This window comes from Coenobita brevimanus, chromosome 49, assembly GCF_032717465.1.
Source record: "Coenobita brevimanus isolate Jiangsu-jjx chromosome 49, ASM3271746v2, whole genome shotgun sequence".
In the NCBI taxonomy this organism is placed as follows: Eukaryota; Metazoa; Arthropoda; class Malacostraca; order Decapoda; family Coenobitidae; genus Coenobita; species Coenobita brevimanus.
Genome location: NC_137002.1, coordinates 5,474,380 through 5,488,249, shown reverse-complemented (window position 1 = coordinate 5,488,249; position 13,870 = coordinate 5,474,380). Strand labels below are relative to the sequence as shown.

The following is a 13,870-nucleotide window of genomic DNA, read 5'->3' as shown; positions in this document are numbered from 1 at the left end:
TCTGTGGTCACAATAATGGAACGGGATTTTAGAAGAATCCCACCCAATTCACTGTTTTAGTGTATTATAAAGTTCTGCGCTATTGCACATAATTTCTTATTCGGTTGCTTTGGCTTACTTGTGTCAAAACAAATAAAACCAATACGAATACATTTTTCGACATATACGTGCAACATACGAAAAACGAGATGAGCTTTGCACCGCGAACAGCAGCCGACAAACCCAGGTGTAAACAAACACTGCACTCCATTATTTCATAATGGCCACGAAGCACGGTTAGCGTGTGTTTCTTATCTAAAAGTTTATAAATACATCCATTACGTCACCTGACACCGTTTTTTTCTAATCTGATTGGTAAAGGGGTCATATGAGCTGGACATGGGTTTGCAATAATACTTTGATTGAAGGTCCGAGATCGCTTAATGAATGGACTGTCCTGTAATGGCCGGAGTCATAATCATCATAAATCAGTCAATAAATAAATATGTTGAGAAAATAAAGGATTAAGTGTTACCATTACCCTTCACCTCTTGTGGATGATGTTCCGAAGAAACTCAATAGCTAACTATCAGGAATGAAGTTCTCTCAAATTTGTTTCTACTTTAACTATCTATCTATTGTCAGACGCCTTAATCCCTTATACAGGGTTGCCACAAACAAATCTCCTCCATGTCACCCTGTCTCCTGCCATTTCACTGCCCTGCTCCCAATTCACACCCTCCTCTCTCATATACCTCTCGTCTCCATCCCTTCATCTCATCCTTGGCCTTCCCCTCCGTCTCTCCCCCTCCACCTCACTCACATATACTCTCCTCATCAGTCTCTCACTCTCCATCCTCTCCACATGGCCAAACCACCTCAGTGTGTTTCTCCTTATGCTTCCTATCACATCCACATCCACACCACAATGCTCCTTCACATCCTAATTTGTCAGTCTCTCTCTCCATGTGACTCCATAGGCTCCTCTCAAATAACTCATTTTCACTGTTCTCACTCTTGACTTGTGTCCCTTCAACAAAGTCCAAGCTTCACTTCCATATGTTAGAGTTGGTATCACAATACTGTCATGTAATAACAGAATCCTCCTATAAATGTTACAGCATCGTGGTGGACAAGTGTTACGGGGCGGCGGGTGATCCGAGGGGTGGTGGCTGTGGGGGTGACTGGTGCTTTCCTGCGATACTACCTACCTAACACATACTTTCTACAACAGAGCAAGGAGATTACCCAACTCTACAGGTACAATCCATTAAAAAGAAAAAAAATAGTAATAAAAAATTAATAAGCCATCATCTACAGAAGGGTTTACTGGAGAATGCTTGTTGCTCGTTCACAACGAGAAGGTGTCTCCTTACTGGTAACTGAATAAGATAAACTGTAAGTGACAAGAAAAAATACACTAGAACAGACATCATCATCATGAAAGTATTACAAATGAGAAGTCAGCAAAGCCAAATAATTATCCCAGTAAAATGAATAAATATATAAATGTTTCACAGAAACAGATCAGACATCTTACCACCTACTAAGGTCAAATGTTTAGTTGGAGAACTCCTGAATGACATGGGAAGAATGAGGCACAGCAGAAACTCAAGCCACACTGTAGAGGACAACAAGGATAAATCATTGGGCTGAAAGAGCTAAAACAACGCTTCTTTTCACAGGAATGGATCAGCTGTCATGCCATCCCAGAGGGTCAAAAGCCTAGTACAAGAAGTCCTCAATGACCTTGGACTGAGCGAGGCAGAGCAGAAGCTCATCTCAACCTACACTGTGTATGGCTTTGACCCTTTCCGTGCCGGATCAACAATGGTGCAGATGGGAGGCATTGTAGGAGTGCCAGTCAGTTTCCAGTATACCTGTGAGGAAGACTTTGATCACACTGGCATTGTGGTGAGTTTTATTTTGCTCTTCATGTTTTATGATGAATCATGAAAAAATACAGGTGTAATGGATAAATATTAAATATGCAGCCAGATAGATCGGAATGTGCAGATACAAATGGTGAAATAACTTTACCCTAGAATGAACTGAGGATAATTTGGCTTTACTCTTGCATAAGATAATTGAACAGGAAATGGATAAGTACATGGATGAACAGGATTTGAAGACTTACTATACAGGGGGAAGATATGAAGGCAGAGAATTGAAAAGAACAGTGTTTGGTGTAATGTTGGGATGTGTATACAGAAATTTGAACTAACTTACATCACCGGCACCATTTTAGAAAACTTCATTGTTCAGCAATTCCCTCCACATCTGTGAGCTCAGTATTCAAGAAGATAGTACATGTATTGCTTGGCAGATGTTGCAGCATTTTAACATCCTCACACTCACAACAAATTTTACCCTGTCACTCTTGTTGCAGCATTTTAACATCCTCACACTCACAACAAATTTTACCCTGTCACTCTTGTTGCTCATGTTACGGTACGTTATAATTTACCAGTGATTAAAGTTTCTGACAATGATTAATACTTAACAGTAGCAGCGTTTTCCGAAATATGTTTTGTAAATCTGTACATTCTACAGCACCTTCACACAGCAGATCCATTAAAAATAAAAGTTTATGGCAACAAACTCATGAACAAAACTTAGTTTATGTATGAAGGAATTACTTTGTTACTATGAGGACAATTATTTACAATAATTGTCAGTATAGATGTGTAGTTATGTGTCACTGTTAGCTGTTTGTGCCATAACATATGTGTGATAATAGTCTCTTCATATCTGTATAATCTTAGCCCTATTCAATCATCATAATCCTCACCTTTCTTCCCCCCCACCAAAGGTTGGGATGAATTAAAAGTCTAAATAGCATGGAAGGAGTAAGTACAATAGAGGGGGAACTAATAACAGAAAGTTCACAGAAAATGAGTTTCTATTAATAAGTGGTCTTCTTCTCACAGATAAACAATGCATCAGTGGCATGGAGTACCCCAGCAGGCCAGTCCCTGAAAGCAGCCCTTGTACTCAGTGATGAGGCCAAGAAATTCGCAATTGCCCGAGAGATTGTGAGCTTGAGAACCAGTGAACCATTTTTATATGGGAGTCTGGCTTCAACAGTCATCACAATGGTTTACTTCACAAGCTCTGGTATCAATAAATCACAGAACTACTATGCCAGACCACGAGTGTTGAGATTAGCATTGTACACCCTGGTCGGGCTCTTTGGTTTTGCCTTCTGGTCACTAGGGAAGGATGTCAGTACAGTTGACTACGAGATAGAGGCGGACAAGGCTGTGGGGGACCTGGGGGAGACTTATGCTAGAGGGGGGTTGGAGTACTATGAAAAGATTCTGCAGAGAAATATTGCACTCAGGACCCTGATGGGAGAAATGGGAGAAAAGATCTACACTGCTTATGGCAATGACGAGGTGAGTCTGGCCATTACAATTACCATTACATTCTTCTGCCTCAATAAAATATGAGTGTGTGGAGGTATCTGAGTGTTATGATCTTAGAGATCATCTTGGAAACCACAAAAATATACTGCAGATTTATCACAGGGAAGTGGGTTAGTATGATGATGATTATAATGATGCAGATGCCTGTTCAAAATAGAAACAAACACATGCAATAACTCAATACAGTATAACCCTGTTGCTACCCTTCCATCCTGTACAACACCCACACTAACCTAAACCCTGTTTTCATCCACAGGTACTCTTCCGCACACGCCACCAGCCCTTCACCATGCGGCGTGATGCACTGAAGGCTCAGGTGGAGGCATACAAGAAAGACAGTCGGGTAGCAGGTGACAGTGAAGGTTCCACCTCACAGGAAATACAACAGGGTGTGAAAAAGGACGCTGAAAGATAGAAGGGCATAGAGATTAGATGTGTTTTTAGACTGTAGCCTCTCCTCTCACCTCCTCCATTTTTCTTCTGTCCTCTCCTCTATTTTACCCTGTTGGTTAGTTTTGTAAATAATATGAGAAAACAGTACAGTATTTATTTTCAGAAAAGTTAATATTGAACTCAGGAGCTGAAAAATGTATGGAAATCCTACTTAACACAAAGCAAAAACTCTGACATCAGTAGGTGGGAAAAGAAAAAATTGCAGATATAAAATTATTACTACAGTATAGTGGGTTTGTTTTCACTGAAGGGAGCAGGGCCATTCTTACAACTTGAATACTAAGTTGTGGCCGCATAAAAATTCGGTGTCTTAATCAGGAACCAGGAATGAATCTACTTGGTTACTAGTCACATCAACTCTCCATTCTGACTACACTAGGCCACCAGCTGAGCTGAGAGGAGCTATGGGTTTTATCAGGTGAAAACAAACTGACTACTGCGCCTGTATAGAAGTCCTACATCTTTTGGTATTTTGATACTGTCTGGTGTTTCCTTCTTGGTCTGAAATATTGATTATTGTGATATTAAAGTTTTTTATTAATTTGGGGTTATTTTATCCCTATGCTTCACTTTCTTGGGTTTTTAGTAATTATACAGTACTCATTTTTACACTACCTCAGTCTAAGACTGCTATCTCTGCATCGTCAATCTTGAGTTGAAGAAAATAAATTAACAATGGAATATGCTAGTCATGATGACATCTTAGGGAAAGATGTCAACTGGTAGTTGTAGTCGTTTTACCCTTGTCTCTGGCCAAGCAAATCTATCAACCACAAGCAAGAGACTGCCTTCCTGTGGCTGACAGCTCCTCGTCAGGGTTGGAACACGGTCCTTCCACATGGAATGGTGCAGAGAATATGAAGGAGGCACAGCTCCAAGAGGATAAGCTGTGTATGAATATGTAAGGGCAGCAGTATCACCCCGGACTTTAATGACTTGGTGGATGGTTGAGTTCCCCGCCTAAGGGTCCTGTGTAAGGTCAACTACTGGGCCTTGGCGCCATGTCACTCCCATGGTAGTACCTCTTGGGATGATGGTAACCATCCACCTACTACATTTTTGGTGCGCTAACGGGTACTACACCTGCCCAATGATTACCCGGGACTATGCATGGCTGGGGCGTCCATCTTCCCTGAGTCAGACACATGTTCCAGCTGCATACCCCAAGACCTGTTGTACTGTCCTTTTCTGCCATTGAACTGCAACATCTGCAAAAGGACACATGTTTTGTCCATGGTTTAAAAAAAAGGCACAGTACGACTAATGCGTGCAATTTCCTCTATGCAACCAAGAACTGGCGAAGTGGAAAATATCCTTCATAAAAATCCACTTAGCTAGTGTTTGAGAGAAATGCCTTCATATTATGACAAGGTGGTGGAGCTGCCCGGTTATACAAACGTCCCTCAGTCTCCACAGGCACCCTAACCTCTGCAGCTAGGAAGGTGGACTGCAGGATGGCAGTTTCAGTCTCCAATCCACCAGGTTCACATTCAGATGTGCCTGGAATTCATCTACTATTACCACTACTACAGTTACTACTACTACTACCATCGCTGCTGCTGCTGCTGCTACTGCCACTATTACTAAACTAATATTAACAACAACAACAACTACTACTACTACTTATCAAGGGGATCCTAATTTATTCTTTCAACCCCTATATGATTTTATTCAGAACATGGGAGATCTGAGTCAAGATGTGGAAATGTGCCACGGTTTTGCGCTATGCCTGCCTTAAAGGGGACGTAACGTACTGGTAGTCAAAGGTGAGAGAGAAAACAATTTTAATTTTTGGCCTCTCTCTCTCTCTCTCTCTCTCTCTCTCTCTCTCTCTCTCTCGTTTCTGTACACATATTTTCCTTATCCCTTTCTCATACCAACTGCTTATTTATCTATTTCTCAGGCTATCTGTCGACTTGTCAATCACCTGATGCTGCATCCTGAAAAGGGGTGGGAAAAAAGAAAAAAAAAAAAAAAAAAAAAAAAAACCTACTTAATAACAACCATTCAACTCTCTACATAAAAACATTCCGCATCTCTACAATAATAATAATAATAATAATAATAAACCTCCATCAAAACAGCTCAACCTATCTCATAAAACAACGACGCCTCTCAATAATTCAATGTCTATCCTCTCTCTCTCTCTCTCTCTCTCTCTCTCTCTCTCTCTCTCTCATATTAACACCATTTCGCTACTATGGCGTCTCTTTTATCTTATTCTTGCTACCTCCATACGATTTTATTTAACAGGGAGACCTTGTTTGGACGGGGGTAGAAATAGCCCAGCTCCGGACCCCTACGCTCCTGATGAGAGAGAGAGACAGACAGACAGAGACAGACAAAGAAACTAATAAACTCCTGAGTGTATGCAACCATGAAGCAGAATAAAACAGTATGTAAGGAAAATAACATAAATGGCTGCCATAGTATTGAGAGAGAGAGAGAGAGAGAAAAGAAAGAGAGAAAGAGAGAGAGAGAAAGTATGGTACAATGACTCACTCGGATAAATACAACCGTCTGGCGTCAGCTGTAAAACAACACTAGAGTTGTACCGACCATGAGAGGGTTAAACTGAAGGGAAGAAATACCAGGCAGCCTTTCCACCACAACAGACTCAACCTCCCCCTCCCCCACACACTCCCCATTACCCAGGACCCAAGGGCGATTCCAGTGTCCTAAGGGAGAGGAGTGGGGGAAACACCTCACCGTAACATAAGAGGATTGCTAGGGTCTTAATATCGCCTACGTAATCTTTTTCCTATGGGGTATTCAGGGAGGGGTGGGGGTGGGGGTTCAAGGAATTCGGTACCCCCTACTGGACTCCCCCCTCCATTCAGTATACATGGACTCGGCCACAATTTCACACACGACTATCTGGAATCGCCCCCTCCCATCCGAAGTACGCTTGGACCTACCCACCTTTCATAACCCTAGACCCCCCCTTTCCTATATTTGAACTCGCCCTTGAGTCCCCTTCTTATCTGTGGACTCGCCCTCACCTTGAACTCCCCCATTTATACTTTTGAACTACCCAACCTTTCAAACATTTCGACTCCCCCATATTGAAATTCCCCTTATATATATTTGGTTTCCCCGTTTTTCATACACCTGGACTCCCTCACCTTTCATACACTTGGATTCCCATACCTTGCATACACTTACAAGCAGACTCTCCCACCTTGCATACACTAGGATTCCCCCACCTTTCACACACTTACTCTCGCACCTTTCACACACTTGGACTCAGCCACCTGTCATACACTTAGACTCTCCCACCATTCATACACTTGGACTCTCCCACCTTTCATACACTTGGATTCCCTCACCTCTCATACACTTGGACTCTCCCACCTTGCATACACTTGGATTCCCCCCTCTCACGCACTTGGACTCCCCTTTTTTCTACAATTGGACTCACACTCACACTTGCTCTACCCATGAGAGGGTTAATGGTGACATTTTATTACTCTCGGGCTCCTAAGACCCACTCTCAGCAGAAGAAAATCGTCTGGTGTAAGCTAGAATAAAATACTAGAGCTGTTCTGGGCATGACAGGGTTAATTAAACATCATAAAACTTATATCGGATAACCTTGAGTTACCTCCACACACACACACACACACACACACACACACACACACACACACACACACACACACACACACATCAACTGTAGGCTATAAGGCATGAAAACGCCAATTCCGTAGCCAGAATAAAATAAAAGGACACCACTGCACCGAAGGAGTTAAAAGTTTCCAAGCATATGGAGAAAACACCCACAAAATATCTACCTTAGGGGCTAAAAATACGCCAACGCCTCGGTATCGTATTTTTGCACCTGGGGTTCAAATTATCCAGTTACTGCGCCCGACAGAAACACTCTCAGCCAATCAGCACACAAGGTTAATTCACCAACGCACCCTTAGCCAATCAGCAAGCAGAGGGATATTTGAGGTGGCCAATCGGAGGATAGGAAGATATTTGAGCCGGCCAATCAGGGGACAGGAATATATCTGAGTTGGCCAATCAGAGGCGAGCTTGGGCAACGTGCGGGGGAGGCTGCTGGGCCGAAGAAGAACGGGAAGGCACCATCTTCTTATCTTTTGAGTCGGCCGGGAGCCATGAGACGGGAAGGATGGAGCCAGCTGCCGGGAAATATGGTGAGTATTGCGATGTCTGGTCAGAACACCTTGGCTGGAATGAGGATTCTGTAACCTGATCCCCTTGAGGTGAATGACGGTTTTAGGATCAAAGGTTCTGAAAATTCCAAGGGGGGGCCCCCGGGTAATCTTAAGAATCTGGAGTCACTGAACATAGAGTTTTTTCATTTATCTAAAGTCACTGGGGATAGAATATAATTATTTTCCCGAGGCAAATTCGAGAGGAATCTTTTTCCCGACAACCATCTCGTGCACAGCATTCCTGGAGGCAACGGAAGATGAATCCCTGCAAATATGACGTAACCCATTTGCTTTAGCAACATTCGGACAGAGGAACCTGACGGAGTTTTGGAGTGGGAAAGGATGACTACTCTATTATCAGCAAATTGGATGTCTGTGTGATTCTGTCGGCCCTGTCTACTTATTCTGCAAATTGTAACTTCCCAAGCTGTTAAGCAGTGAAATGAAAAAACGTAATCGACTCCAGGTGCAATATCTCTTCTGTGTTTTTACCGTATCGTACTAATGGTGAAGGTTTGAATTAAAGTCTTATGCAAGACAAGAAGAACGAAAGACAAGAAACTAAGCGTCGTGCAAAGGAAAATTAAATTTAACAAGCTTTTAGCGAAGGCGTATTCCCACAATGTGCTAAAGAACACAGATATGCACTGAGTATGGCAATTTCATATATAGGGGCATAAAATACGAATCGTACACTTTCTTTAAGAAGTGATGATGATCCATATACAAGTTTCCAAGATACAGATATTTACAGATTAGTTTCCTTATACGGCAACATCTCATGAAATACTTGTTATGTGGCAATTTCATATATGAGGACATAAACTAGGACTCATACTCTATCTGTCTGGAAGATATGAAGACAATCCAGCAAGAAGTTTCCAAAATATAACACAAGATAGACTTTTACTTACATGGTCATGGTTAGTATAGTACAGACGATATGGCAGTATTACATATATGGGCATCAATTATGACATACTCTATCTTTCTGTGTGATATGACGCCAATCCACCCGGTAGTTTCCGAGATACAGGCCCGGACGGAAAGAAAGACAGATGCATAACACAAGACAGATTTTTCCTTACATGGTCACAGCTCGTAAAGTACAGACAATATGGCGATTTTACATATACGGGCATCACATACTCTGTGTGATATGAAGCCAATCCACCGAGTAGTTTCCGAGATACAGGCCAGGACGGAAAGAAGAATAACGCGAGATTTTTCCTTACATGGTCATAGCTCGTAAAGTAGACAATATGGTATCCCCACCATATGGAATAATGGTCCAGACGGCCCACTTTATAACCAGGTGTTGTATCCTACTACTTTCACCCCTTCAGTGCCATTGTTATTTTTTATTCTTGCTCTTTCCACACAACTTTAACTCCTTAATTTTATTCCAGGGACGTGTCTCATTTTATTCTTGGTACCTCTTGGTCATTTTGTACAGCTTTAAGATTTTTCCATTTTGAAAAGTGAGATATCGCCTTGCTGACCTCTTCAATACGAAAAGTCTGCCTTAGCTGAATAAAACAAGATAGCAATGAATAAACTAATAATAATAATAATAATAATAATAATAATAATGATAATGTTTCATAGTGAAAATCGGAGCCAAGTTAGAGTATAAAGAGTATGGTCACGAACAAGTGCTGAGGATAAGCCACGTGAAAAAGGACAAAAATCTAGGCCACGTTAGAGTAAAAGGAAAATAGTCACGAAGAAGTGCAATGACTAGGGCGTAGAGCCACGTAAAATAAGCTGCAAAAAAGAACGAATATCTAGGCCACGTCTGAGTAAAAGGAAAATAGTCACGAAGAAGTGCAATGACTAGGGCGTAGAGCCCAATGAAATAAGCTGCAAAAAAGAACGAAAATCTAGGCCACGTCTGAGTAAAAGGAAAATAGTCACGAAGAAGTGCTATGGATAGGAGGTACAACAAAGTGAAATAAGCTGCAAAAAGACGAAAATCTGAGCCAAGTAAAGTTGAAAAGAGTACACCAGACGATTTAATTCAGCCTAGGAGAGATTTTTCGAGCTAGAGGGGTTGGACGTAACAGTCTGGAAGCAGCAAGGAGTGAGAAATGTCATGGTACTGAAGGGGCAACCCGGTGACCTACTTAGTACTATTATTATTTCCAGACGATTATATTAAACTTAGGAGGAGTTACGGTCGCGAGATTTGTTCCGGCCGTGGGATTAATGCGATCACCGCCGGATTAACGGGGGGGGGGCCCAAGGGGCCCGGGCCCTGGGCCACCCACCAAGAGGGGGCCTCCCACCAGAGCAACTTGTGTTCAATTCATTTCGTGTTTATGCATTACATATTACAGCATTGGATGAATAGTCCCCGTTCAGTATTTCCTAACTAAAAGTGTCCTATTTATATATTAGGATTTAGGTTACCAGTCTGTGGTGTATGCCATTGGGGGAGTTGGAAAGGGGGCCTCCCTTCCAAGCGGGCCCCGGGCCTCCCACATGCTTAATCCAGCCGTGAATGAGATTAGTTTCGACCGTGAGATTAGTTCCGCGGGTGACAGTTACGATCGAGGCCAAGAATTTTCAACAGCGAAATACATAATAAATCAAGATGAGGGATTCTCTCTCTCTCTCTGTATTCTATTTCTGCTGTCAGAAAAAAAAAAAAAAAATCTTTATTTAGCTGTCTGGGTTTTTCTTGTCTGAAGTGGGCCTAATCCTCTCTCTCTCTCCACCCAACCCTCTTTTTTTTTCTCTCTCAAAACCCACATTTTCCTCCGCTCCCTCCCTTCTTCTTTCTTATATCCTCTCTCTCATGCTCTTCACTTTTTCCTCTTTCTTGCCTATCATCCTCCCCACTCCCCACACAAATTAAAAATATACACATAAACGTAAATACGAGCAGCCTACATGATAAAGTTTTTTTTTATAAATGGTAAAGCCTCGACGTTAGATTTATCCATCGTTTCTATAACATTTCCTTCGTATTTTAGTATTAACGTTGCTTCGCTCTATTTTCCTGTACGGTTCATTTTCGGAGGGACTGGGGGAGGGGAAGAGACCTTGACTTTGTACTATATATATATATATATATATATATATATATATATATATATATATATATATATATATATATATTTTTTGGGGGGGGGATTTCAAGGTCGATGTAAAACTAACCATAACACAAACTCCATCCCCTCCCTCTCTCTGACAATTAAAGACTAACATATCTTGCTTTAAATTTAATTGTCCGGATCTGTTCTCCTCCCTACACCTCCCCCCCCTCTCTCTCTGACACAATCATACGCAAACATATATTTTAATTTCATTGTTTTGGTGTGTTCTCATTCATTCACCTCCATCCCCACACGAACATATATTTTGTTTTGATCCCATTATTTTGGTCTGTTTTCATTCAATTGCATCCTCCCTCTCTCTCTCTCTCTCTCTCTCTCTCTCTCTCTCTCTCTCTAAACGCAAAAACACATAAGCCGTGTGTGTGTGTGTGTGTGTGTGTGTAGGTGTGGGATGAGCCTGGGTAATTGTGAACTTGTGGCGGATTGTGTGGCTTAATGAGATCTTTGCACACCTGTCCACACACACACACACACACACACACACACACACACACACACACACACACACACACAGATACCGGTTACAGCAATACTGTCCTCTTTTATAGTGTCGCTTTCATCAATCCTCCCCTCCCTTCTCTTTCAACTTTTCTATTCCCATTCCCTCCCCTCGTCTTCATAAACCAAATAAGGATATGGATTTATTAAACAATTATAAAACTATACGTTACTAGCTACTAAAATAAGGGGGGACTGGAGGCTGTTAGTATATATTAATTCATATATGTACAAAAATGTGCATATTTTCCCTTACCTCATGATATTTCTTGATACAATTCAGATCTTTCAATTATTTCTGGACTTATGGATTATCAAGTCGCCGGTGTATTGAACTGTAACTCAATATTCTCAGATTAAGGGACAAATTAGTAAAAGAACGTATTATGTTACTGTATAATTTTCTCGTTTTAATGACTGTGAATATGAAACGTCACGTCCTTAAACGTGCTTAAATAAGTACACACACACACACACACACACACACACACACACACACACACAAACTACCACATCGACACCAATGCAACGTGTAAAAATATATTGTAAAACCACTACAAATATCAGACGCTGTGTAAATGATCACGGACGCGCTGTTTCGCCTCCCAATCCCAAGGTAGTCCAAACTGCGCCACTTATTAATTTTCTGAAGCCACACCACAGTTATTGTCTAGGGGGGAGTTTTAATGAAGTTCAGAGACGTCTGCCTGTGCATTTTATCTAGATCTTATATTCTACTGTTAACTATTCAGTGTACAGTATATGCTATTAGATTTTACGCATACTTCATGTTTTTCACTAATTTCAATGGTAGGATTTCTCTCAACTGAGCCAGATTACCTGGTGTTAGCCTAAATAATATTCCTAGGTGTTGTAACAGGGCGGAAAGGGTCAAGATGGCTGTTGAAACCTTGGCCTCCTACGATCTCTCTCTCTCTCTCTCTCTCTCTCTCTCTCTCTCTCTCTCTCTCATACTACCCCTTACTCCTGTATGTAATACATCTTACGAATGCCTCTGTATTTTATAAAATAGAGTGTAACTTATTTTCATCAAAGGGTATGTGGCTACACCCTAAAACCATGATCTGTCCACACCCACGAATGTCCAATTCCTAACTGTATTGGCTGAAGGTGTGGCAAGACCCACCACTTTCTTTTGTTGTATTAGCGATCTGTACCTTTTACAACAAATAAATATTTCAGTCCAATTTCTCTCTCTCTCTCTCTCTCTCTCTCTCTCTCTCTCTCTCTCTCTCTCTCTCCAACCGCAGCAAAAGTATAGACTAATACGTCATACCAGGCACAATGCACAGATACATCATTATACCAGGAATGATACACACTGATACACAAACACACCCAAGAATGCACGTCAACTTCCACATACACTACTTTCATTTCAGATATCCCCTTCTCATTCGTCCTTGGCTAGCACAAGGGAGACTTATTGTTGCTGCCAATCTCCCTCCAAGGACAATGTGCACACCCGTAGTAAAGTAATAACAACAACAATAATAATAATAATAATAATAATAATAATAATAACAATAATAATAATAATAATAATACATCTTACCGTTTAGTAATAGTAATAATAATAATAATGAATACTATAAACAGCTACTACTACTGCTTATAATAATAATAACTACTACTACAACTACTACCACTGCTTATATAATAATAACAATAATAACCAAAATAAAAAAAAACTGCAATAACCACAAATACCATAGAAAAAGGGTAAAGAAAAACAGGAAAAAACAAATGAGGATCAGAGGAAGCTAAGTTTGAGTGTTGCATTATTTATGTGACGCCTCAAGGGAGTTTGTGAAGGCGGGGGAGGAATGGAGAGAGGGAGGGAGACAGGGGGTGAGGGAGAGGGGAGAGATGTAAGAAGAGAGGAGGCAGAGAGGAAGAGGGAGAATATAACGGGGTGGGGGGTGGGTTGCGGGGAGAGACGAGAAGTTGGAGGAAATGAAAGGGAGAGATGAGATGTGAGAGAACAAGGGAGAGGAGAAATGTGGGGAGAGTATACTGAAGGCGGAATAAATAGTTAGTTTTGGCTGGCTGATCTATCCACCCACCCACACACACACACACAATGAGAAAGGGGGGGATTGTATGTGCGGACCAAGAGAGGGATTTAAAGGAAAGATGTAGTTGGTTGACAGTAGAAAAATATTAGAAAAACATACTTTCCACA

The 13,870-nt window shown here is 41.4% G+C and overlaps 1 protein-coding gene across 1 annotated transcript; it reads left to right on the top strand.

Annotated features, from left to right (window-relative positions):
• Nucleotides 1-221: 221 nt before the first annotated feature.
• On the top strand, nt 222-4,310 carry LOC145399411 (transmembrane protein 177). Its single transcript, XM_080272028.1, has 5 exons — nt 222-275; nt 1,101-1,239; nt 1,665-1,893; nt 2,910-3,377; nt 3,664-4,310. Exons 1-5 carry the CDS (start codon nt 260-262, stop codon nt 3,820-3,822), a joined length of 1,011 nt encoding a protein of 336 aa, XP_080128154.1. The 5' UTR covers nt 222-259; the 3' UTR covers nt 3,823-4,310.
• The last annotated feature ends 9,560 nt before the right edge of the window (nt 4,311-13,870 follow it).